This window comes from Esox lucius, chromosome 17 (genome assembly GCF_011004845.1).
Source record: "Esox lucius isolate fEsoLuc1 chromosome 17, fEsoLuc1.pri, whole genome shotgun sequence".
In the NCBI taxonomy this organism is placed as follows: domain Eukaryota; kingdom Metazoa; phylum Chordata; class Actinopteri; order Esociformes; family Esocidae; genus Esox; species Esox lucius.
Genome location: NC_047585.1, coordinates 26,737,762 through 26,759,873, shown reverse-complemented (window position 1 = coordinate 26,759,873; position 22,112 = coordinate 26,737,762). Strand labels below are relative to the sequence as shown.

The 22,112-nt window shown below is 41.8% G+C and overlaps 3 protein-coding genes across 4 annotated transcripts; 1 reads left to right on the top strand and 2 right to left on the bottom strand.

Annotated features, from left to right (window-relative positions):
- Positions 1–502: 502 nt before the first annotated feature.
- usp49 (ubiquitin specific peptidase 49) lies at positions 503–13,552 on the bottom strand. 2 transcript variants are annotated; one of them, XM_010881486.3, is made up of 7 exons: positions 12,700–13,552; positions 11,749–11,850; positions 10,186–11,643; positions 7,783–7,993; positions 6,915–7,023; positions 2,317–2,522; positions 503–2,081 (listed from the first exon to the last, which is right to left on the bottom strand). In XM_010881486.3, the coding sequence occupies exons 3-7, from the start codon at positions 11,572–11,574 to the stop codon at positions 1,978–1,980; spliced, it is 2,019 nt and encodes a 672-aa protein (XP_010879788.1). In that variant the 5' UTR covers positions 11,575–11,643; positions 11,749–11,850; positions 12,700–13,552; the 3' UTR covers positions 503–1,977. The 2 variants fall into 2 exon arrangements, with proteins under 2 accessions (XP_010879788.1, XP_010879789.1); XM_010881487.3 differs by lacking the exon at positions 12,700–13,552 and adding an exon at positions 11,990–12,169.
- A 68-nt stretch (positions 13,553–13,620) lies between these two features.
- med20 (mediator complex subunit 20) lies at positions 13,621–15,254 on the bottom strand. The gene is made up of 4 exons (XM_010881485.3): positions 14,970–15,254; positions 14,699–14,844; positions 14,340–14,593; positions 13,621–14,241 (listed from the first exon to the last, which is right to left on the bottom strand). The coding sequence occupies exons 1-4, from the start codon at positions 14,981–14,983 to the stop codon at positions 14,020–14,022; spliced, it is 636 nt and encodes a 211-aa protein (XP_010879787.1). The 5' UTR covers positions 14,984–15,254; the 3' UTR covers positions 13,621–14,019.
- Positions 15,255–15,457: 203 nt separating this feature from the next.
- Positions 15,458–22,007, top strand: bysl (bystin-like). The gene is made up of 7 exons (XM_010881484.2): positions 15,458–15,875; positions 16,510–16,669; positions 18,458–18,596; positions 18,703–18,836; positions 20,237–20,397; positions 21,235–21,337; positions 21,566–22,007. Exons 1-7 carry the CDS (start codon positions 15,608–15,610, stop codon positions 21,951–21,953), a joined length of 1,353 nt encoding a protein of 450 aa, XP_010879786.1. The 5' UTR covers positions 15,458–15,607; the 3' UTR covers positions 21,954–22,007.
- Positions 22,008–22,112: the final 105 nt, after the last annotated feature.

Genomic DNA, 22,112 nt, shown 5'->3' with positions numbered 1-22,112 from the left:
TCACACTGAGTTAATGTCCTCCAGATTTTGTTACGGTGAGCATTATTTGGTCATCCACTGTAAAGGCCTTCCTTGGTCTACTAGGTCATTTGACCAGTGCTTGCTTTCTTTTTCTCAGACAAAAAAATAAATAAAGCTCACCTTTAAACCTTGAACTGTTTAGTACAGGATCTGGCTTTGTGTGTCTGCAAAACTGTCCCTTAAGGTCAATAATCAAGACTAAGCAGACCGTAGGTCTTACACATGCACTAAACGTAACTACACACCCGCCTAATAAGAAAAAGCTCTGAAGCCAGTTGTCCAAACACTTCGGGTACATTCAAATGGGGTATTGTACGAAACAGGCAAACATTTCTCAATAGTTGATCCAGTATGGATAAAACTAATTCCCCTTTACCAAATTGCTATTGTATTATTTGATTATAAATTGCTGGAATAAAAAGCTGAGACAAATGTTTCACTGTATAACACTGAGTTCAGTGTATATGAAAGCAACACAGTATCATATTTTCTAGTTTTTTTAATCATTATTGTCAGGCAAACCCCATATGAACATTACATTAATGACAGGTGCTTTTACAATACAGAACTGAACTTGAGATCATGAGGCTGATGGAAAAGCCAAAACTGAGCTCAAAATGTAAGACATTCATCGTCATTAGATTGTTCCAACTTTTACAGTCTACAAATGAATTTTGCATTTGATTCCTATCAAGACAGGCAGTACAATATCTTGATTACCTGGCAAACTATTAAGACCCCAAATAGAAAGAGCAGAGTAGAAAAAAACAACATTGTATTACAAAGCTGAAGAATTCCTGATTTTATCTTGATTTCATGATGTCTCGTGTATATTGCTTGCAGGTGCTCCACTCCAGTGAATTTGGTACCCCTCGTAGCCCAAACAAGTCTGAACAACATTTCTAATCCTTTAGTCCTTTGTTCATCCCATCCATGAACATGTACAGTACATCGGACTTCAAGAAAAGCCCGACAAGCTTCTACAATTAAGAGTAGAAGGAGAAGAGAGCTGCCACAGGATACAGAAGTCAATAGAAGATCAGAAGGAGCCCATCGATCACAAGATCACTTACCTAAACCACTCCTCCACAAAGGTGCAGTGTGACGCCAGTTAGCTCAATAGTCTCCATCAGTGTTTGACGTGACTGCCTGCCACACAACCCCTTACCTATATTCAAGGTAAAGGAAACCGTACCCACAATATATCCCTGTTCCTTCCGTTTGCCCAGATCAAGGCCTTCAAGCCTGAGATTTCCACAACAGCACATATCAGAATGATGGAGGTCAGAGTGAGATATAGATGACAGTGAAACTGGTTTGGAGCCTGAAATGCCCTTGACTGACAGAACAGAGGTAGGCTAGGCAACATTGGTTCTGGATTGTCCGACAGTATATGCAGGCTCTTACTCCACCCAGGCCCTGAAGCACCTGATCCTGAGCCACAAAGGGGAAACTCAGTTTGGCCGACGGAAATATTCCCATTAGACTCCAAATGGCTGCTGTTCATTATCCCAGGAAGGAGATAATAAACATAAAGTAAGGCAAGTTCTATACAATGCAATGTATTGACACCTGGTGAAATATATATAACTAACCACATACGCAATTCATCATCATTATCAAAAGCTGGCCTTAAGGATGGATAGAGAAAAAACCTTTGCGGACACCGCAACATTCCAGGAACAACATTGCCTTTCCTTGTGGTACAACGTTCAGTAGCTTTTACACGGGTGTTACCAGACTCAATGAGGAGGGCTGATCTGTTTCGAGCCTGAACACACATTAAGGTGTAAACCGGGTACAAACCAAGGTAACAAGCCCTGACTGACAAATAGGTAAAGGACCGTGATGTCTCTGTCCCCCAGGTCAGGCCTTGGCTGTCGGGCCTGGCGGGTGAGTCCTGAAAGTCAGGTAGTATAAGTCCTGGTGTAGGGTGGACATGTAGGAGAGGGGGGCCTAAGCAGACCTCTGAGTATAGAACAAAATGTAGGCCTGAGTGTTGCACACCTCCTCCACGCTGCACACGTTCATCTCAGAGTCATTACAGTGGACCCAGAAACCTGGAAACACAAGGGGCTGGTTACACCTTGGCAAAGGGCGACTCAAGTAATCTCACAGCACGCTGTTGTGTATCAGCTGCACCACACAACTGTCTTATCTTCCAACTCATTGGTTTGAAAATATTCATTTTGAGATTAGCACAAACAAGACAATTCAGCCTAAACAGCACCATTTAAGTTCTACCTAGGGAAGCTATTTTTAGCACAGCTAGTTGTCCATCCCGGTCCTACTCACCACCCTCGGTGTTGTAGCAGTATGCAGTGTAGTGCCCTGAGCCAAAGCCTTTCCCGTGGTGCATGACCACAGCAGACAGGTCATAGGTGTAGCCTTCTCTGTGGACTGGCTGGCCAGAGTCTGTGCAGCAGTAGGGCTGTATGTTCAAAACCTGGTCAAAGGCCACATGGACGCCGATCTTCTCCCTGTGGTTCCGGCCCGACCATCTGTCACAGAACAGGGATTGGCAATCTTTTGCTTATCCCAGTTACAAAACATCCCCAGGCAAAAAATATATATATTTATTACCAGGCCAACAAATAAAAACCTTCCCCTGGCCAACGAAGTGTATACCAACTAGACATCCCCTGCCCAATTAATAAAAGTATACCAGCTAAAGACATCCCCAAGCTAACAAATAACATTTTGCTAACAAACACAGTGGGGTGAGAATTAATGTTGCCAAAGGTAAACCAACTTTACTGGTTAAATAAAATTATTCAAAACATTTTAATAATTATAAAAAAAATAAAGATGGCCTTGCAGATGTGGGATAGTAAAAGATCATAACGTGTTCTCTGATACACCAAAACATTCTGCTTCTTATTACTCTTTTAACTATACCAGGACGTTTCTGCCAGCAGATACACTGGACATATTGCATGCAAGGTTGGATTGCATCCTAAAAGGCAGGCCACTCTTACCAGGTGGAGAAGATTGGTGTCGGCTCCAGTCTCTCACTACTGGTATTCCCCAGCGCCAGGCCAAGGCCCTCACGTCTACACAACAAGTCACATGCTTGTCCTATCCTCACATGGTCTCTCCTATCACGGCTATGCGAATGACAACTATTTTTCTCCCTTCTGACACCTAGGTGGAAACATCACGACGTGCCTGGCTGGCATCTCTGACTGGATGTCTAAGCGCAAACTCTACAGGACAGAGTTGCTTTTACTGCAGGAAAGGCTTTTCCTCATTAAGACCTATCCATCACAGATAAACACTCCAGGGTGTTACCGTGGACAACACCCTGTTGTTCTCAAACACCAAGTCAGTGGCTCAATCCTGCAGATTCATGCTCTACAACACTGAAATTAAAATCTTACGTTACACAGGAAACGGCTCAGGACAAATCAAGGTTCTCTCGCCTGTTTGGGCTATTGTAACTCAGTACTAGCCATCAAATATGTGCAATTTATTTCAAATGTCAAGGCCTGCCTTGTACTGAACTTTCCCAAGATCTCAAATGTCACTGAGTCTCTTTGCATACTCTAATGGCGTCCGGTTGAAGCTTGAATCCACCAACAGACAATCGTGCTTTGCCGACAGAGCAGCATGGGCAACATGTGCTCTATTTTAAATGAAAAGCTGAGAATATCTATCGTACACAAGTATTCATGATTTGACATGATACGCCAAATGGAGCTCAGTTGCATCCTGTATGCTTTGATCAACCTTCAGATGTCCCTAGAACTTGGATTCCACCTGTGGCAAATTCAATTAATTGGACGTGATTTTAAAATACACATACCTGTCTATATAAAGGTCATAGTGTATGTCAGAGCAAAAAATAAGCCATGAAATCCAGGTAGACATCTGAGGTAGAGTTGCGTTGAGGCAAAGACCGGGGGGAGTCTATAAAAAATAAAAATGGCTAAAGCATTAAAAGTTCCCAGGAACACAGAAGGTTCCTCCATTGTGAAATGGAAACAGTTCAAAACACAAAGACTCCTCCTAGAACTGTACAAAATAAGTAACAATGTACAGGTTATTGGCCAAGGACCCAATGACCACTAACAGAGCTTCAGTTCTCAGCAGAGATGGGATAACCTGTCAGAAGGACAACCATCTCAGTAGCGCTTCAATCAGGCCTTTATGAGAGTGGCCCGATAGGAACCACTCCGAAAAAGCATTTGGCTGCCTGCAGGACTGAGGAAAACCATTCTGTCGTCTGATGAGGCCAAAGTCAAACCATTAGTCTAAATGCCAAATTCTACGTTTGGCAAATCCAAGGTCCCCCTCATCACCTAGCTAATACCACCCCTATGGTAGCAATGCTGTGAAGAGGTCCTTGAAGAACCCAATACAGAGTACACAGGATCTCAGACCCGGGTGAAGATTAATCTTTCAACATGACCCGAATCTCATCGGCAAGACAATGCTAGAGTGGCTTTGGGACAAGTTAGTGAATGCCCTTGAGTGGCCCAACCAAAATCTGTGAGGAGACCTGAAGCACTGGTGGTTCCCATCCAATCTGACAGAGCTAGAAAAGATGAAAGAGGCCTACTGGGAGAAACTGACAAAATCTAAGTATGCAAAATGTGTCCAGACTTCAAGGGGTAACTGCATGCAAAGGTGTGTGAGCAAATACTAAACTTGAGTGTTTCAGTTAATCCTTACCTTAATCTGTGATAACTCATCTCTATTATTAGAGATACAAATATCAGTCTTTGAGCCGATACAGCATGCCATCAGATCACAGGCCGAGAAAAATAATTTTCTGTTTAGGTATTTCTCTTAAGGATATGGATGACATGGTCATTTTATCCTTTAAAAGGTTACACTGATAATCTTTATTCATTTTTATTAATTTTGTTTTGAGACAAACAAGCCTCTTATTGTTGAATATTGTACAAACATTGTGGATACAGATGGTGTGATCTTTTTTGTTCATAATTGGATTATGTGTCCACATGGCGCAACTGGCGAGAATAACGCAACGAAAATGATTCAAATAATACATTTAAATCATACATTGGTTAAGAACTTATTAACAAGGTTACAGGTTGTATATATATAGGCTACTCGCAGGCAAAAGATTCTAAACGAATAAAAAGGTTGGGAGACACTGGAGCCTTGTGTTCAAGAAAAAATGTAATGTCTGGTAATCTAAGTTGTTGCCAGTCACAAATATATTGAACCAAATAATGAATAAGCTATTTGGCATGATTCCTTGCTATTTGTGCACTACACTGCAAGGATGTGCATTAACAGACTCCTGGCAATAATCAAGTTACTACAATAAACAATCGTTTTTAACATTATGATGTAAATTCAATGTCAAAGGCCCTAGTTAAAGGGATAGTTCGTCCATAATTCATGTTTTTATGAAATTTCACTTACCAACAGATGTTCCAGAAGGCCCAGTGTCATTTTTTTCAAACAATCCTGTATTCAGCTCTGTCCCAGTCTGTAATTAGCATCGTCCAAATTCATGAATGGAAACAGTTCATACCACTATTGCAAAGCTACATTGCAAGCAGAAAACGACTCCAAAATACTTCAAACTCCATTCAGTAATCATTGCGGTAGCATTATTCTTTTTTTTAAACTTACACTGACGAAACAGCCGGCGGGATTGGCTGAATTCAAACTGTGAACTATTTTCTACAGCCACCATACACAGCTTCTGTTCTTTTGCAGTGATGCCATCAAGGTGAGCATGAACATCAACCTCTACAAACTATGTGAAGATAGGTTGCTTCACCAAGCTTTTTAAAATTGCTGCTAGTTTCCACTCAAGTATATTATTGCTTTTTTTGCATTATATATATATATATATATTTCTTAATTCTTACTATGTAGAGGTGCCATGTGCCATGTCACAAGAATTTCAATGTGCAGGATGACGCTTTGTTATTCGGTGCGTTTGCTCAATGAACTTTTGGATTTCCCTTGTGCGATGTCGACTTCTGCCTGATCGTTTGCCTGCTTGTGGCTCGAGTTAATTAAATTCTACCCGCTCTGCAATTGTGACAATACCTCTGCCTCTCCCGAGTCATATTGTGGGAGAAACATTTTATTTTTTGCGAGAAACATTTTAATTAGAGAATTATGGAGGAGGATCGTATAAGAAGACTAAAGGCAAATGCAATTCCAACAAGTTACCCAGTTAAACCCATGGAGACAAGACAGATTGTAAGTAATACTTTCAATTGCAATGTTATAATACACCAAGTACACATTGCAGCCGGATATTATCAAAGATGAAATAGGTAACTTGCCTTCTAACTAGCAAATACTAACTTTTGTTTACTGTTGTATACACTAACTCTTTCGAACAAATGTGTGAATTGATACAATTGTGAAAGAAACTGACCTAAAACACAGGAACTACCCGTTTATTTGAAATTATATTGTGAAAATCAAAACTTTATTTGAGGAATTTGAAGTAAACAACAACCTGTCTTAGTTTGGAGTGTTTTAGAGTCGTTTTCAGCTTGTAATGCAGCTTTGCGATAAAGCTACGTACGGTTTCCATTAATGAATTTGTACAATGCTAATAACATTACTGACTGAGACAGAGCAGAATTATGGATCGTTTGTGCCTGAAGGACCAACTTGGAGGAAGGGGATTGTCATCGAACTATGATTATTGATGACCTATCCCTTTAAAGTCAACTAAAATATGAAGTGTACCCAGAACCAGGACATTTAAACGAAAAACCTTGTTACAAGAAACTGACACTTTGCCACAGGAACTTGAAACACAGAGAAAAACCTGGTATTTGGCTTTCACAGCAAAACACAGTAGAAAAATACTGTGCGCATGCATAAACACTTCCTGCTAATTCAATGTGTTGGGGATGACAAGAATGGACTAAAGATGAAAGACTAACCTGAAGCGTTTGAGGTGCAGCCGTAGAACCTGAGGTAAGCGGTAGATCAGCAGCTGCTTACATGCCTCTGATAGGATCAGAGGCTTGTGGGACGTCTTCCGTTTCTTCCCTGGCAAATATAAAACAGACACACAAAGATTTGTAACATTTGAGTGTCATGGTTTCATAGGATAGAACCACAAGGATCAAAAACCTTAAGAAATACAAAACAGATTTTTATAACAATATCCAGGTACAGGAACACAACATCTCCAAAAAACAACAACACTGTTCTTGTTGAATATTTGAAAAACATTATTGAACACAGTACAAAATAATGTATCCATTACAAAAACAGATTCAGATTTGTGATGGGGGTTTAGTTTGATGAGACAGTTCTTTTGGCTCGGTTAACCTGAAAGAGCCGGGTTGTTAGGCTCCAGAATGGCTCTCTGATTAATAATCCTAAAAACAACCCCAGAGGAATAAAACTGCAAATCATCCAATGGAAAGGCAAAAAAGAAGGTTTGAATTGTGTTAGAGCATGACATGTTAAAATGAAAAACACACGCTTAAGCAGCAAACAGGTATGCCTGTTTTTTAGCAAATAATGTCAAGGCATAAAATGCATAGTTAGCTAAAGGTTTTGTATTCTCAATTAGCCAAGGCTAACTTTATGAATAATTTTGAAACCCATACAAATATATAAGTTTTATACACAAAACAAACACTAAGCAGAAACTAAAGGAAAGCACAGAGCCAAATGAACAGCTGTGATCAACAATGCAATTCGGGTTCCCAACTTTCACCAGAAGGAGTCATTCAAAAATGCTGTTAGTCCACGAACAACCCATCACAAATGTCGATGTATCCCTGTCCAAGTACTAACTGTTGCAGTGGTTGCAGGCATAGATGCTGCCCTCCAGGGCCTCGGTCTCTGTGAACTTGGCCAGCATCTCCGTAAGCGAGCAGCTGCGCTGGTAGGCCAGAGATGCTGCAGACCCCTTCTCCATGCTGTGGTAGCGCTCAGGAAACTCCAGGGACAGGTCCCAGAATGGCTCCACTGTGTTTGACTTGTGCTGACAGGACAGACACGTCACCTAGACGAATACAGGGGAAAAACCAAGCAAAACACTTGACAAGGGTTGAACTGGAAAACCCAGACATTGGTTAACCATGGTACTGGAGACCAGTACTGCTCTTTTGGACTTAATAGACAAGGAAAAAAAGGCATTGTAAAAATAAATGCGTAGCTCTGAAAAGCTCAGGTACAGTAAAATCAGTCAGTCAACTGATGGAGATAATTTCTATTCTATAATCTCACAGATTAACAGGCTAATTTTGGGTTGTCCTCGATAATCAATGGCTCTATAAGACGATTAGGATTGATCTTCTCTGAAACCATAAAAACGTATTGCAATTTTCAATAGAGTATATTGTGAGTATACGGTATTATTGTTCTGGCAGACATCACTCTGGATTCTGCAGGGATTTTGTTTTGCTGGAGCAGGTATGATTTGCATTATAGGCTACAATTATTTAGGTCAATTTGTCATGCAATGTGCTGACAATGGGAGATGTTTGTTGGTGTGTGGGTTGATTTAACAATGTTATAGAGGTGATAATTTTGTATGTTTGCCCACTGACAAAGAAATGATCAGTCTATAATTTTAATGGTAGGTTTATTTGATCAGTAAGAGACAGAATAACAACAACAAAACCCAGAAAAACACGTTCAAAATGTTATAAATTGATTTGCATTTTAATGAGTGAAATAAGTATTCGACCCCTCTGCAAAACATGACTTAGTACTTGGTGGCAAAACCCTTGTTGGGAATCACAGAGGTCAGACGTTTCTTGTAGTCGGCCACCAGGTTCACACATCTCAGGAGGGATTATGTCCCACTTCTCTTTGCAGATCTTCTCCAAGTCATTAACCTTCAGGTCCCTCCACAGACTTTCTATGGGTTTAAGGTCTGGAGACTGGCTAGGCCACTCCAGGACCTTAATGTGCTTCTTCTTGAGCCACTCCTTTGTTCCCTTGGCCGCCTTGGCCATGTGTTTTGGGTAATTGTCATGCTGGAATACCCATCCACAACCCATTTTCAATGCCCTAGCTGAGGGAAGGAGGTTCTCACCCAAGATTTGACAGTACATGGCCCCGTCCATCGTCCCTTTGATTCAGTTGTCCTGTCCCCTTAGCAGAAAAACACGCCCAAAGCACATTGTTTTCACCACCATGTTTGACGGTGGGGATGGTGTTCTTGGGGTCAGAGGCAGCATTCCTCCTCCCCCAAACACCGCGAGTTGAGTTGATGCCAAAGAGCTGGATTTTGGTCTCATCTGACCACAACACACTCACCCAGTTCTCCTCTGAATCATTCAGATGTTCATTGGCAAACTTCAGACGGGCCTGTACATGTGATTTCTTGAGCAGGGGGACCTTGTGGGCGATGCAGGACGCCCACAAGGTCGTCCAAGCTTCTCACCAAGCTGCTTGGCGATGGTCTTTTAGCTCATTACAGCCTTGTGTAGGTATACAATCTTGTCCCTGGCATCATTAGACAGCTCTTTGGTCTTGGCCATGGCGGAGAGTTTGGAATCTGATTGATTTCTTCTGTGGACAGGTGTCTTTTATACAGGTAACAAGCTGAGATTAGGAGCACTCCCTGAGTGTGCTCTTATACAGCCCGTTACCTGTATGGAAGACACCTGGGAGCCAGAAATCTTTCTGATTGAGAGGGGATGAAATACTTATTTCTCTCATTAAAATGCAAATCAATTTATAAAATTTTTAACATGCGTTTTTCTGGATTTCTTTGTTGTTATCCTGTCTCTCACGGTTCAACTAAACCTACCACAAAAATGATCCTTTCTTTGTCAGTGGGAAACTTACACAATCAGCAGGGGATCAAAAGGGAAATCCTCTCACTGTACATGTGCAGTGATTGGTTGAAATTACTAACCCTTATATTGAACTGCGGTAATGGGTTGTTTATTTTTTTAAGTGCAATAATTTTTACAGACCTATTCTGTGATTATGCAGTGATTGACCAATACTGATGACCTGTAAAGACATGAAACTTCTGTGTTCTGAACGAGAACACTGACTCAATACTTTCATTAGGTAGCCTATTCAATGGTATTAAATAAAACAATAAAAACACAATAAGCCAAATAATATCAGCCCTAGTGTGACTTCACTGCAAATATATTAAGCCATGATTGTGTTAAAGGTCAGACCCTAAATGAATGTGTGATGAACTAACGCCACTGGAATGGAGACCCATACCTGGCTGAGAAGCTGCCCGTGAAAGATGGTGTTGAGGACCTTGAGCACCTGCTTGGAGAGCTTCCTCTGGGTGATGGGGATGACAATCCTTCGCTTGGTGCCCTCTGACTCCAGCTCCTGCTGCACCTTGTCTAGCAGCTCACAGAGGAACTCCTGGGCGTCTTGCTGGTCGTAGCCACGAAACGCCGGAATCAGGTTCCACACAGAGTGCAGCATGGCGAAAGGCGACACCAGCGACCAGCGGCCCGACCACATGACCCTGAAAAGAGTGTGCAGTTCATGGCACAGTGACATCTGCTGGCGGGTTGAGGAACGCGGCTCCTTGGGCTGAACCAACTCCGCTGCGTTTAGGCAGGGGGGTGAGCCCTGCTTGCTGCCTGCAGGAGGACATCCACCACCTGCCTTCCCAAGGCCACGTCCCAAAGGGCAGACAGGTGTAGCTGCACCATCCCCCCCAACTACACCCTGGTTAGTCTTGGCCAGCAGCTCCTCAGTTTCACACATGTCCAATGTGAGGAAGCACTCCCTGAATTTCTGCAAGTGGCTCAGCACTTGCAAGATAGAGTTCATGTAGCATGTGTTTCCTAGGTTGCGGAGCCCCGTGACCCCCGGGGCCAGCCTTTTGCGGGTCGTCTTATGGGAGGTGTAGTACCTCCGCACTCGCAGTTTACCAGTTCTGCCATTGCTGGGTGGCTTCAGGGATAGAAGAGAGGGCTTTTTAGGTGTAGGCAGACGCTCCGGAGGGTCACGGAACTTCAAAGGGATGAGTGTGATGGTCGAACGGGGTGCCTGGGTAAGAAGCCTGGCACTTTTCCTGGGTGGCACGTTGGCCAGCTCTCCCATGAGCCTCCTCTTCACTTCCTTCTTCTGGCGTCGGACCTCTTTCTCCTGCTCGAGTTTTCTCTCCCGCTGGCTCTGTTCCTCCTGCTGCCGTGTCCTCCAGCGGTGTAGCATCTTAGCCAGCAGCACCTTCCTGCGGTGCCACAGGGCCATCTGCATGGCAGGCTGGGGTCCTCCCTCGCCCACCCAAGGGGTGCCATCACCACCTGCAGAGGAGCGCAGGGAACGCCTGCCCGGGCTACGCACAGTGGAGAGCGCCCCCCGCAGGAGCTTGAGGTCTCCCTCAGCATTGTCGTTGAGCACATAGTCTCCACAGGCAAAGCAGAACACATCCAACTCCCGCACCTCCATGGCTAGAGGGTGGTGCGACTCCTGGAAGTGTTTGAGAGAGTGCTCCTCCATAAAGCGGCCACAGGCCACGTGTGAACACTTGAGGCAGGCCCACACGGACTCCGTTGTGCAGCAGTCCATGCAGCGCCATTTCTGTGGGTTGAGGGTGGAGTGGTCATGGCCGAGGCGAAGACGCCCCACGTGCTTACATCGGTCCATCTCTCCAAATGCACATGTGCCCTCCCACAGCGTCAGGACACACGCCCCTGTGCCAAGCAGCAGGTCATCCTGCAGGAGGGGAACAGAGATATAAATAAACTGCTCTATTTCAGACAAATCTCTATATGATTATGAGATGTAGTGTTGCGGGGGGGTTTATAAGCTGTTACTTACTGTAAAAACACTGTGCTGATTTAAGTCAGTGTTCTTTAAACATCAGCAAAATGGGCCTTCAGAGCTGGATTCAGTCATGTCTGGTTCAGGATCCTGAATAAACTGGGAATAAAAAGGAGTAAAATATGGGGGGGGGGGGGGGGTTATATAGTTATTTACATAACGGTTTAACCTGATAGGTAAAGAGACACTGTAGCAAAACAAACACGTTTTTAACTGGCGAACCAGTGTTTATACTTACTTTCTTAGCGGAATTCAACACAGGCGTAAACATTGCCAAATATTATTAATCCGTTGAGTTCAGCGTTGAACAGAAAATTAAACAGAAAATTGATAAACAATCTACCCATGAATTGCAAACAAAGCAATCAAACCGCATAGCTAGGAAAAAATGTCTGCAAGTTAGCTAGCTAGTTAGCCTGGCCAACATGCATTCATTGGGTTGGCGACCAATCAATGGGCTCGATTCAAACTGTGTTAGCCAGGCTGGCTAGCTAGCGTAGGTTAGCAGCTTTCCATCTTGTATTGCCAAATGTCATCAGTTTTGCCATAACGACGTGGCCACTCGGTCACAATGAAAATATGTTAGCTACTTGCGCCAGCCGTTATCAATATAAGCGGGTTAGAGTGTGTGCATATCGTTCTCTTAACTTATAAACTATCCTAACTAACAGCGTCCAACTTACTGTGAGTGTTGCCATGTTTAACTAGCGGTCCAGGTAGCTAACGTTTACACGCCAATCCAGATGTATAGCTACTGACTCTGTAGCTAGCTACTTGTTGTAACGTGAGCTAGCTATCCTGTTAGCTATGAAGGTTACCTACAGAGTATAGTACGGATTATTAGCTTAGTTTTGTAACCCATTATTCTGTGCATTTCCTCATAATCCTCCCTCTGATAGTAAAATAGTTGACATTGTAATAAATAAAGAAAAATGAAATGTCATTCACCTCATAACTGTGTCCCTTGTGCCGGTGTTCTTCCTTTCTTCAATTTAAGCCAGAGAATAGCCTGATGAGTCCCTGATGGCTGGCTAGCTAGCTAACTAGGCTTGCTATCAGAACAAAGACACTGCCCTGAAACCCACTCTTAGGAACGCTCAGCAACTTCTGGTTGATATCGAGGTTGAAATCAATGCAGTTTTACCTGCTAACTGGGTAACATCCAGAAAGCGGCAATGCAAAGCTAATGTGTCGGAAATCAACTTTGAGTAAATATTCAAACAAAACACCGGGATGTCAAGCTTACCTACACATTAAAGTCTCAGATTTTGAGAAAACCTGCACTGTAGCCATATACCTGATGTTAGAGTGAACCTTTAACTTTTAGATGTTGACAAAACAGCAAAGTAGAATGCATGCAGTTTATCCATAAAATAACTCTTTGCTGTATTTGTATAAAATACTAAATGCATTTCGCTTCTATTTACCGCCATCATCTGCACGCGAAAGCTGTCACAGACCAGGCAACCGAACTATTTCGGTCATGGAATAAACTCGTTCTGATTGGATTGAACTGATGGCTCATCCGTTAAGCGCTCTCATTGGTACATAATGTGGTATTCATTAGCTACTTCGGTCGTAAAAAGGTCTGAGGATAGTAACTACTAGTAGTCTCTAGAACTGGCGCAAAGTTAGTAAACCCTAATGCTTTTTTAACAAGAGCTGTGGGTTTTTTTTTTATGGAGACATGCATTATGAACACAATTTAAATTAAAGTAGAAAAGACTTGACCCATTCACAACAGCTAAAATAAGGAATACAAGGAAGTAACAGATTTTTTTTCAAAAACACAGGCGACAGTATACAACTACAATTAGTCTAGCGCAGTCTAATCTATATCAACAGATAATCATGAAGAGAATGTACATGTTAATATTTACAATAATAGGTTTATTAATAAAAAAAAACAAGTGTTATTGAAAAATGTATCCAAATAGCCAACTAGTCTGACTATAAAGCCAATATAAAACAGTAGTATCTAAATCTTCAAACACTTACAAGTATAATCCAGATTTGAGACAGAATATCTTCTGACAAGAGTTTGAAGAGACTTAAACCAGCAATCTTTTGATCTAACTTTTGGCATGTGCAATTCCTTGCAGTAGTTGTAAAAGCCTTTAATCAGTGAGATGTACTGATGTTCAGTAAAATGTATGTTACACATATCAGTGTGACTCAAAATGAACTAGGTTGTTGGGTACCATAGTCCTATTGGTGCCCCTTCATCAGCAGAAATGCTCCAGACCTCTCCTGCTCCCAATGGAGAATTCAACGTGTGGTCCCTGGTAGCACCTGCTGTTTGCGCACTTTGCTGAACATTTCCAGGTACTGAGTCATAGTGTCAACACAGTCTACAGGAGCATAGAGGCCCTCAGGCTTGCTGGAGAACACAGAGGGAAGCTCTGGGATGCTGGGGCCCAGGAAGCTTTGCATGAACTCTTTCATCAGGTTCCAGCAGTCTCCTGGTACTACACATGGACAGTACTCCACCTACACAAACACACAGAGATTAGATTGTGGAAAACTGTTAAGAAACAATGCAGCACAGGTTGTATATCGTCCATCCACTGGCTGCACAGACAACTCACCTCTACTGAAATACCCCTTGCACTGGAGCTCATTGTTACTGCGCCAACCTTTATCAGGAAATCACAGTAGCGGTAGCGGGAGCCACGGCTCTCAACTTTGTGCCCTTTGGCATTTTGAAAGTGGCTTTTCAGTTTAATCATTAGCACGTCAAAGTTTCCATCTGCTGTGAGGCAGGGACCCCCTTCAAACAGAGCTATGCAGCTCAGGGGGGTTTCTGAATTATGCATCACATACAGAAGTTTGGTGGGCTGGCCTGTGATAGAGAGGAAGTAGATAAATTCCACAACAAGCAGGTGAGACATGAAAGACAATTTTGTTAATCTTTCTTCATGTAGATCTAAAGTACTACTTCAGTTACCACTGGCATTTCCTGTGGCGTGGTATGTCTCACAGTCCACAGTGAAGCTTCCTTGCTTCACAGCGCCCAACTGTTCCAACTTCTTGTGCAGAAGGTCTATTGTCTGCTGCACACTCTTTCCCTCTGCCAAAGGCAACTGACACACACTAAGCAAAGAAGGTGTGCAAAGAGGATTAATATATTGTTGCGCAATACAATTTTGTAATGATTATTGGTATTTAGTAGCATGTAAGTTTGAAGAAAACAGCAAAAGCAAACAATAAAATCTCACCAGGTCACCCCCATTGATTCAAGATGTGTGTTATTCTCTTATCACGAAATTTGACACGGAGCGGTATTGTTTTGACTAGAAAGTATACACCTTTTATAAGAGGGGCGTAGCAAATTAAGTTCAATTACGCAGCGAGTAAGAACGGTTAAGGAGATACAGAAGTTAGGTACATGGTTAGCTAAAATTCAGATAAGAATACATTTCACGGGAATTTGACAAATAGCTCAGTTGTATACTTTCCAGCCAACACCATGTGATTAAAAAAATATATATAGTTCCGGTTTCAGAAGGAAATGAGGTCAGTTGTTCTCCGTAATAATAATAATAATAACAAGTAAAATACCTTTTAACGCATTCAGTTTGTTAATTTTTTTTTTTTAATCAAACAATCCAAATATATGTATTAATACTAACCAAATATATACATTTGCTTCCCTCTAAAAAATATCACTGTTATTATTTTTCGTCCCAATTCAACGTCACTTCCTTTGGATGATCATGCACGTGTATTGATAGGACGTTGCTAATTTTCTCCTCAGACTTACTTTAATGAATTGTTAAAATAGATAGGTATATACTTATTACTGAAGTTAGGCAGCGTTTGCTAAAACGTCCATCTATATAATAAACCAGCTAAGATGCCGAAAGCTAAGAAATCCAAAGGTGGAGGTGGGGAGAAAAGTGCTGGCGGAATGGTTGCGCTTGCTGATCAGATTCTTCAAGGGGATTTAGTAAGAGTACATAGCCGAGTAAAGACCAGGGATAAACGGGGAGAAGATGAGGACGAGTACGTGGATGAACGTCTATCAAGAAAGATCCTTGAGCAAGCACGAATCCAGCAAGAAGAACTACAGACAGAATATGGCTTGGCACCAGAAGTCAAGAAAACGCCAGCCACTGTTTTAGGTATTGGGTGATTTGCCTCTGCTTCTACTAGTTGGTTGTGTTACTAGCTACTATAGTTTGCTACTGAATATGATTGCCAAGAACCACCTTTTCATGGCGGTTAACTGATGCCACAACCATTGTTAACAGGATCGTCTAAGCTGTAATACAATTATTATAATATGGCGTTATTGATAAGCATGCGTGTATTATTAGCATGTGTTATGGACATTCATTTTTGAATATCCCAACTCGGAAAACACCCTTGAAGAATCAGGGATCGTCCGGGATTAACCCAGTAATTAGTCCGTTTACCATAAGCAAAGAGTAAACAAGTCCCCCCACAAATGATACACCACCCGACTGGGTACTGGTGATATTCTCTGGGTTAGTCAGACGCATTTGCAAACAGTGTTTGCAACTGGTGTACCAGTGTTTTAATACAGTACAGATCAGACATCAGTGGTTTCCCTGGTGCCCAGCTCAGTGCAGATCAACTGATTATTCACATTGTTAGCTCAGGGAACATCAGTTGCTGTACCAACTTGTAGACTACCTGCTGTAATTTGCTCTATTCTGGAGTGTTGTTGTGTTCTAAGCTGGTTGAACAATATGATGAAATATGGATGTTGGATTCCGTGTAATTTCCTTGCAGGTCCAGATTCTCAGAATGCAGACTCTGATGAGGAGTGGCCAGCGCTGGGTGAAGCCGGGGCAGTTGAGGAGGAAGAGTCTAGCTGTGGGACAGAAGTGGTGGTGGACCCAGAGGATGAGAAAGCTATGCAGACGTTTATGAACAAGAATCCACCCATGAGGTACGGCACAAGACTACCTCCAAAACACCTAACCAAATGTTAATTAAAGGGATAGTACGTCCAAAAATCATGTTTCTGTGACAGTCCTCCTACCCTTCAGGCACGTAGAGTCATTTTTAGCATTTTCTTTCAGCTCTGTTTCAGTCAGTAATTAGCGTTATTAGCATCGTACAAATCCGTGAGTGGAAAACATAAGTACCCCTATTGCAAAGCTGTACTGCAAGTGGAAAATGCCCTGACGTGTTGTTCAAGTGGTCTTGTATACCTCAAAGAACATGACGATGTTGTATTCCTCAAAATAAAGTACACATTTTCCCAATATAATTCTCATTTAAAAAATAAACAGGTACTTCCTGTGTGTACCCATCAGTTTTGTTGACAATTTCATCAATCCACGCATTCGTTCGGTAGGTGTAAAATACACATCAAATGAAAGTTAGTAGTCGCTAGCTAGAAATCAAGTTACTTATTTCTTCTTTGATATTCACCTTGGACAGTCAAACCTTATTTGCTTGAGAGAGAAAGGAAAATACATATACAGTATCTCACAAAAGTGAGTACACCCCACATATTATTGTAAATATTTGATTATATCTTTTGATGTAACAACACCAAAGAAATTACACTTGTATAACAGTGTAAATTTGCTGTCCCCTAAAAAATAACAGAACAGACTGCCATTAATGTCTAAACCGCTGGCAACAAAAGTGATGTCATTGCTGTGTCACCTGCTTCTAGAGTGAGCATTGGGTACCTGTACACTTAGAAAAGAATGTCTCCACGGGTTGAGCTGGGTAACTTGATGGAATTGCATTCGCCTTTAGTCCTCTTCAAAGTGAACATGGGGCACGATCCTCTGTATTAAAATGTTTCTCGCAAAAATGGTATGTCTCGTTGGCGGAGTTGCTGCATTGATTCTCCCACAATAGGACTCGGGAGAGGCAGAGGTGTTGTCCCAGTTGCAGAGTGGGTAGAATTTAATTAACTCAAGATCCACGAGCAGGCAAAGGAGCTGGCAGATGTCGACATTGATACTTAGAAACAATGGAAATCCAGTTCAGATTTTATTTATCAAATACACTGAATAAAACAGCGTCATCCTGCACAATGAAATTCTTGTGACATGGCTCACGACTTCTACATAGTAAGAATTAAGTAATATATGAAGCAAAAATATAGCAATAATATACATAAGTGTAAACTAACTGCAATTTAAAAAAGCTAGGTGAAGCAATCTGTCTTCACATAGCTTGTTGAGGTTAGACTTCATGCTCACCTTGATGGCATCACTGCCAAAGAACAGAAGCTGTGTATGGTGGCTGTAGAAAATAGTTCACTGTCTGAATTCAGCCAATCCCGCCGGCTGTTTCGTCAGTGTACAGTTAAAAAAATGTAATGCTACCAACGATTACTGAATGGAGGTTGAAGTATTTTGGAGTCGTTTTCTGCTTGCAATGTAGCTTTGGAATAGCGGTGTGAACCATTTGCATTCATGTATTTGGACATTGCTAATTAATTAGACTGGGACAGAGCTGAATAATGGATTGTTAGAAAAAATGACTTTATTGGCCTCCTGGAAGATCTTTTGGTAAGTCAACTTTGAGAAAAATATGAATTTTGCCCTTTTTTGTCAGGTATTAGGTAAATAAATTACACCTGGATGCAATTACCATAGAATAAAATCAGTACAGTACAATCGTAAAATGTGAAATACTTTCTCCCCAAAAAATAATTCTAGGTTTGCGAGTATGGATTTTCTCACTGTTGACCGCTGTTCTTGTTTGTCAGACGAACTCTAGCAGACATTATCATGGAGAAAATAACAGAGAAGCAGACGGAGGTGGGGACAGTGATGTCAGAGGTATCAGGGCGACCCATGCCTGAGCTGGACCCCAGAGTCATCGAAGTATACAGAGGTGTTAACAAGGTAAACCGGGCACCTGCTCCTTTTGCTTGGCAACGTCCTTTTCCAGATCAGTCAAAATATTTAATTGACAATGGATGTTATTTACTCGATTTTTCTGTTTCTTCAGGTTCTGTCTAAATATCGGAGCGGCAAACTGCCCAAAGCATTCAAGATCATACCAGCGTTGTCAAATTGGGAGCAGGTCCTGTATTTGACAGAGCCTGAGACCTGGACTGCTGCAGCAATGTACCAGGCAACAAGGTCAGTTTACAAAATAAGAGGGTTCTCCTGGCCAATGTCAGTCTGTGGGCCACTCATTTATATACTTAAATAAAAAATGCATGCAGGCAAGTTGTGTGCGGGGGAAATTGTTCATATACAATGGCTCCCAGAAGGAAAAAACCTGGAAAGTGACCCCTTCCAATTCTCCACATTTTGTTGTCAGAAATGTAATTTATAATTGGTTACATAATGTTTGCCAACAGTCTACACACAATACCCTATATTCACAAAAACTCAGAAATATCTTAATACATAAGTATTGAGATCATTTTGGGCACTTTGTAGAAGCGCCTTTGGCAGCGATCACAGCTTCAAGTATTCTTAATTATACTTCTATCAGCTTTGCACACCTGGATTTAGGCAGTTTCTTCAATTCTTCTTCTCTAGTGGTGTCAGATTTGGTAGGGAACATCAGCGAAATGTGGTTTTTCAGGTCTCCTCACACAGACTATTGCTTAGGGTTGAGGCCTGAAGCTGCATCTTGGACCTCATTTTTGCCAGACGTAGTGTTTGGCATTCAGGCCTAATAATTTGATTTTTGGTCTCATCAGACCAGATAATCTTTTTCCTCATCCTTCAGGGATCTTGTCATTTGCCTTTTTCTCGGGAGTGGCTTCTGTCTAACTACTCTGCTATAAAGGCTTGATGAGTATTGCAAAGAGGGGTGTACTCACTTTTGTTGCCAGCGGTTTAGACATTAATGGCTGTGTCTTGTGTTATTTTGAGGGGGCAGCTAAATACAAGCTGTACACTCACTACTTTACATTGTAGCCAAATATAATTTCTTCAGTGTTGTCACATGAAAAGATATAATCAAATATTTGCAAAAATGTGACGGTGTACTCACTTTTGGGAGATACTGTACATCAGTGATTTATTTTTGTGTTGTTATTATTATTATTTTTTTCATTATTGGGTTTTATGTGTGGAGTGATGGCAAAAATGTATAATCTAATCAGTTATAAATTAAGTCCATATTACAACAAAATGCATTTTTGTCCCTTTGGGAGTCTGAATACTTCCCAAAGGGACTAGCTAAATTAGCTAGACTAAGCAACTTGCTTAGCACTATAGCTCCAAATCCCACACCCAGATGTCATTGCTGTGTCACCTGCTTCTAGAGTGAGCATTGGGTACCTGTACACTTAGAAAAGAATGAAAACCCCTCCAGTGATCTGAACTTTTCAAGATGTGTCTGTCACAAATTTCAATGGCATAGTTGAACCATAGAGGAAATAAAGAGCTAGATACACCACTAAGAACAACTTTTCCAATATATTCTTTACTGATAGTTATTCAAACATCTATTTGAATGTTTTAATTATTTAAAAGCGCAACATGGATATTAATGACCTACTGTAATTTGCCTTTCTGAACAGAATCTTCTCATCAAATTTGAAAGAGCGAATGGCCCAACGATTCTACAACTTGGTGTTACTGCCAAGGGTACGAGATGACATTGCAGAATATAAAAAACTGAACTTCCACTTGTATATGGCCCTGAAGAAGGCTCTTTTCAAGCCAGGAGCATGGTTCAAAGGTGAGACACAACAAGAGCATATATTAAATAGAAAAATAATCTGGTAGATCATTTGAAAACTTGGTTTATAATCCCATTATAACAGAATTTATTGTTGGGATAAATAATTTAGATGATACACGTTTTGCTTTCAGGTATTCAATTTGTTTGACATTTTGGGCACTAGGTGGCAGTATTGTCTAACCTGATCAGATGACAAATTTTACTTAGTTCATTCAGTTCCAAGCTAGGGTTGGAGGGGTCAGATAGGCGTTGAAGCATCTAACCAATAAAACCTAATAACTTGAGCATTAGTCATAACAATGATCAATCATTATCTTCTCCTCATATTTCCTGGAAGGCTCTGCGAATTGGTGCAGCACTGTCTACGTGGGTGGAAGGGGCGTTTAACAGGGTTGCATTGGCTTGTCACGCTCAAGCCAGTCCATGTGGCAGGTCAGGCACCTGCAAGCTCGATAGTTAGCCGGATGTATGCTCTCTTCCAAGCACATAGGTCCGCAAACTTCCTGGTTGAGCGACCAGTGTGATAAAAGAACGGGGGCCCAGGCTGCTATTCTGGAAGCTATCTGCTGCACTCAGAGGACACTTTTGGTACTGCAGTTTAGATAAAGTTAGGCCCTAAAGACTATTCCCACAGTCTGGTGGAATGTCAGTTGCAGATCACAAGTCAAAATCTTTGACTTCACCTAGCCATTCAGGATTTACTACAAGTCAAGCCCGTAATTATGACTTGAATGTCATGAAATTGAAAGGGGAGAAAAATATAGACACAACTTGTTGCTATTTACCAATGCCTTTTGTTCATATGTTGCTTGATGTGATATCTTTATCCCTCAGGCATTCTGATCCCACTCTGTGAATCTGGAACATGCACTCTCAGGGAGGCTATCATCATCGGCAGCATACTCACAAAGTGTTCAATCCCTGTACTGCATTCCAGGTAAGAGACATATTTACCTGAGTTGTGTGTTCAGTTTTTTTCTCTCTTCCTTAGCTTCCCAGTTTATGGGATGTATTTTGTAAGGGTGGCAGCTTGATAGTTGCTGATCATTTAATTGAACATCCATGTGATTGTAGAGAACAGTATTGAAGTTAGTTGAACCATGGGGCTTGGCACAACGTATCTCCTGGAAATAATAAACACATTGCTCTGATTCTCTCTGTGCAGTGCTGCCATGCTCAAACTGGCAGAAATGGAGTACAATGGAGCCAACAGCATTTTCCTGCGACTCTTACTGGACAAGAAATACGCCCTGCCCTTCCGTGTTTTGGATGCCTTAGTCGGACACTTTCTGTCCTTCCGCAGTGAGAAGCGTGTTCTTCCTGTGCTCTGGCACCAGAGTCTGCTCACTCTGGCACAGCGCTATAAAGCTGACCTGGCCTCTGAACAGAAGGCAGCTCTGCTGGAGCTGCTCAAGGTGCAGACACACTCCCAGATGTCTGCAGAGATCCGACGTGAGCTACAGAACTCTGAGTCGCGTGATCTTGAAACCACAATGCCTGTCACAATGGCAATGGAGCTGTGCAAGGATTCCCTTGCCACCTCCCCAACTTAACTCCTCTTTCTCTGCATCATAACTTCATTGATTCAATAAACTGCCAATAACATACACAGTTCTGGTTGATGCCTATTTTGTAAACCTTTCCCAAATAAAGATAATGTACAGCAAACTTGTTTGTATGGTTTTTACATTCCAAATAAATTTAGAGATGCA

Excerpts from the sequence above, each read along its gene's own strand:
- med20 (XM_010881485.3), bottom strand. Across the intron at positions 14,594-14,698 it reads CGCCACAGGAAATGCCAGTG|GCCAGCCCACCAAACTTCTG; the intron begins GTAACTGAAGTA and ends TCTCTATCACAG. Across the intron at positions 14,242-14,339 it reads CAAGGGGTATTTCAGTAGAG|GTGGAGTACTGTCCATGTGT; the intron begins GTGAGTTGTCTG and ends GTGTTTGTGTAG.
- bysl (XM_010881484.2), top strand. The coding sequence starts at position 15,608 with ATGCCGAAAGCTAAGAAATCCAAAGGTGGAGGTGGGGAGAAAAGTGCT. Across the intron at positions 20,398-21,234 it reads GCCAGGAGCATGGTTCAAAG|GCATTCTGATCCCACTCTGT; the intron begins GTGAGACACAAC and ends TTTATCCCTCAG. Across the intron at positions 21,338-21,565 it reads ATCCCTGTACTGCATTCCAG|TGCTGCCATGCTCAAACTGG; the intron begins GTAAGAGACATA and ends CTCTCTGTGCAG.
- usp49 (XM_010881486.3), bottom strand. The coding sequence starts at position 11,574 with ATGGACCGATGTAAGCACGTGGGGCGTCTTCGCCTCGGCCATGACCAC. Across the intron at positions 7,994-10,185 it reads ACGGGCAGCTTCTCAGCCAG|GTGACGTGTCTGTCCTGTCA; the intron begins GTATGGGTCTCC and ends GTATTCGTCTAG. Across the intron at positions 2,523-6,914 it reads CTGCACCTCAAACGCTTCAG|ATGGTCGGGCCGGAACCACA; the intron begins GTTAGTCTTTCA and ends GTTCTGTGACAG.